Here is a 3,210-nt window from a genome sequence, read left to right on the forward strand (position 1 = left end):
AAAAGAATTTCTGGAAAATTAATTTTCGTTTGTGAAAACTACATGTTTTTAAAGAATGCTTAGAAAACCTGTAATTTTATGAAAGTAAACTTTGATATAGGACTTGTAAATATTCATATATATATTGTGCATATAATATATGTATATAGTGAAGTATGAAGGAGCTGTAAACATGAGATAAAGTATTTTAACAACGTTTAATGAAAAATCATCTATATGATAGAAAACGTCAAAAATCGTGTTAAGTGTATATATATTGAGCTTAGATATAATCATACTATATATGTAAGTAAACTAAACATATACCTAGGTAAATCCACACAAATGAACTTGAATCTTTAACGCTTGATTAACGCGTGTTGAAATACCTGAAAAAAGAACATAAACACAAAACACTAGAAAACTTATTAGTAATAAATTGTTTGTCAAATCATCATCAAAACTATAGGGTCAACAAATTCCCCCCTATTTTTTTCACCCAAAACAAATTAACAAATATTCCCTCTCCATTCACTTAGCCCCTTCATCCAGTCCCTATGGAAACTCATCCTCAAATGCTCAGCGCCACCTCCGTCTCTCTCTCTCTCTCTCTCCCTCCGTCCCTCGGTTCGGCCGCCTCCTCGCCCAACCCGAACCCGATAAGCTAATCACCGAGGGTTTGACCCTTGCAGCCCTAGCTTACACCAGGTCTTTAACGAGTTATCTTCAACAGGCGTTTCTTTGGGAGGCAGCGTTAGGGCGGCATACGAGGTTAGGGTTTATTTTTTTAGTTAGAGTGATCGAGAGGGATTTAGGGTTCTTTGAAGGGAATGATGATGTTTTCGCTGGGCATGTTGCGCATCGGATCACGACGGAGGTGGCAGATGTTGCCGATACGACGTATGCTCTTTTAAATGTAACCAATCAATCATCATACTTGTTGGCATATATAAAGATGTTATTTTAATTAGAACCCTGAATTTGATAGCCATACGGTCTGGCTTTAAGAAATTTGCTAACGTTTCAAAGCTCAAATCTTTATTTTTATTGCATTTATAGTCTACTTTGTTGTTTGCATTGGCTAATGTGGGTTTCAAAGCTCAAATCTTTATTTTTATTGCATTTATAGTCTACTTTGTTGTTTGCATTGGCTAATGTGGAATGTTCATAGTTTATCTTTATTTTTATTGCATTTATAGTCTACTTTGTTGTTTGCATTGGCTAATGTGGAATGTTCATAGTTTAAATTATCAGGAGTTGACGAGTAATCGACTCTTCAACAAATTTTCTTAAAAAGACAATGTTTAGTTTTGATCCATTCGCTCATTAAGTACTATGAGAATTATCTACAATTGGTCACTGGTGCTGCTCATTACTGATGATGTCATGCTTTGCTATTATCCTTGTTTTCCATGGTTGATTGTGTGCGCTCTAGAATATCCATTAGATAGATTCATGCCTGATTTTCCTTTTAATTTCTTTTGAACTTTCAGTAGAGTTGTAGAGAAGTCATTTACAAATGGTAATTTTTTATGTGAATTACACTAGGGAGTTACTTGATCTTTTCTCCCCACTTTATTCCCATGTAAAAATAATTATAGACTGTGGTACACAATACCCTACATCTTTTGGCTATGGCTTCTCAAATGGTAGCGCTTAGCCTCGCACTTTCCTTAATGTCAGCATTAGTGAGTTGAGAGAATTTGAGTCTTTCACTTTTGAATTTATATAGAATTTGAGTCTTTCACATTTGAATTTATATAGTTTTATGAGTCCAATGATGTCTTGATATTGTGATTATAGGTTCTTCCTTATGTGTCGTTTGGCATTGCATATCTTGGTGAAAGGCTCTGCAAAAAACCCAAGAATGCGTAGTCAAGTGCTGCTAGACTATCCGCCTCCCTAAATAAGGTGAACCCAGATTATTGCATGTACTATAAAATTATATTTTAATGTTATGTTTCTTCCTTAGAGTTATTCACATATCAAGTCTAACATAAGGAACACTAATGAGCTGGTCTGTAGTTTCATGTTTTAAGTACTTTCATCAATGGTTGTTGTAAAGGCTAACAATGGAGAGTTTAGTGAGTGCTCACGATTCCAGAGGCATGCTCTTGATGATTTGGTACAAAGGTCGAAGAAGCGAAAAATGAAGGCACTCATACATCTGATTGTCCAGGTCATATGTATAGGTGGATTGATACTCCTTTGTGCTGGTTCATTGATTGTCTCAAGAAATTCCTCAGGCACTTCGAGTTTAGTGTCGTTTATAACGTCTCTAATCCTCTTGGTTGAGCCTCTTCGGGTAACTTATCTATTCCTACTTAAAGCATATATTATGTATCAAAGATATTCAAACTTTAACGTAACATTCCTATTTAGCTACTATTACTAATAGTTTTGTTCCTCAAATGAATATTCTTAAATTAAGAAATGTGTACAGCTAAAGGGCAAATAAACAATTTGTGTCATCATGTGAAAAACAAAATCTGGAAACATTATTGAGGTGCACGACATAATGAACAATTTTTTTAGGTTTATACCAATGTTTTCTTGAATTCCTTATTAGCTTTTAGAGATGATTTGCTTCCGCAGCCTATATACATGGATATCATGGGGATGGCATTTGATGAGCATGTAGCTGCAAGTGGTGGAGAGGTATATATGTGATATTATATATGTATTTATTATGAATATTTTGGAATATATTCTCATATTGATTTACATTCTTTTCAGGCTAGAGTAGGTACCGTAGGAAGTAGCAGTACGGTATGGTATTTTGATACAGCCGTCGCTAACAATAGGGATCACGACGATAGAGACCAATATGACTACGATGAATGAGTAGTGAGTTAGACTTTTTTGTTACTTATGTGGACTTTTGGATTGTGTTGAACATATTATGACCTCCAGATTATATATATGTGAATCGATGAATGATGAATGTGATTATTGTTGGATGTGAATCGATGAATATGAATTAATGAATGTGTGAATATTGTTGGATGTGAATCGATGAATGTGAATATTGTTGGATGTGAATCGATGAATGTGAATATTGTTGAATATTTTATGAATATTGGTAGCAACAGGTATATATTCCCATTTGGGGGGCTAAAAAAGCATCAAACTTTTTTTTCGAATTACATTCATTAGCAACGGAAAGGTCCATCGCTAATGAACATTGGCGATGGGGAATTTTGTCGTCAATGTACATACATTGGTAATGGC

General features: G+C 34.7%; 1 protein-coding gene across 5 annotated transcripts; it reads left to right on the plus strand.

The window, feature by feature from the left end:
- LOC109841185 (ABC transporter B family member 29, chloroplastic-like) lies at positions 508–2,967 on the plus strand. Of its 5 annotated transcripts, none has more exons than XM_020410080.1 (5): positions 508–750; positions 864–895; positions 1,783–2,284; positions 2,575–2,637; positions 2,716–2,967. In XM_020410080.1, exons 3-5 carry the CDS (start codon positions 2,030–2,032, stop codon positions 2,821–2,823), a joined length of 426 nt encoding a protein of 141 aa, XP_020265669.1. In that variant the 5' UTR covers positions 508–750; positions 864–895; positions 1,783–2,029; the 3' UTR covers positions 2,824–2,967. The 5 variants fall into 5 exon arrangements, 3 of the variants coding, with proteins under 3 accessions (XP_020265669.1, XP_020265670.1, XP_020265671.1); XM_020410081.1 differs by having other exon boundaries at positions 864–879; XR_002247174.1 differs by having other exon boundaries at positions 508–879; positions 1,783–1,890; positions 2,045–2,637.

The sequence above is a fragment of the Asparagus officinalis genome, chromosome 5 (assembly GCF_001876935.1).
Source record: "Asparagus officinalis chromosome 5, Aspof.V1, whole genome shotgun sequence".
Taxonomy (NCBI): domain Eukaryota; kingdom Viridiplantae; phylum Streptophyta; class Magnoliopsida; order Asparagales; family Asparagaceae; genus Asparagus; species Asparagus officinalis.

What these genes read in the sequence shown, in the direction of transcription:
- LOC109841185 (XM_020410080.1), top strand. Translation starts at nt 2,030, where the DNA reads ATGGTTGTTGTAAAGGCTAACAATGGAGAGTTTAGTGAGTGCTCACGA. An exon ending in TCTTGGTTGAGCCTCTTCGG is followed by an intron (nt 2,285 to 2,574) that starts GTAACTTATCTA and finishes TTGCTTCCGCAG; the next exon opens with CCTATATACATGGATATCAT. An exon ending in TAGCTGCAAGTGGTGGAGAG is followed by an intron (nt 2,638 to 2,715) that starts GTATATATGTGA and finishes CATTCTTTTCAG; the next exon opens with GCTAGAGTAGGTACCGTAGG.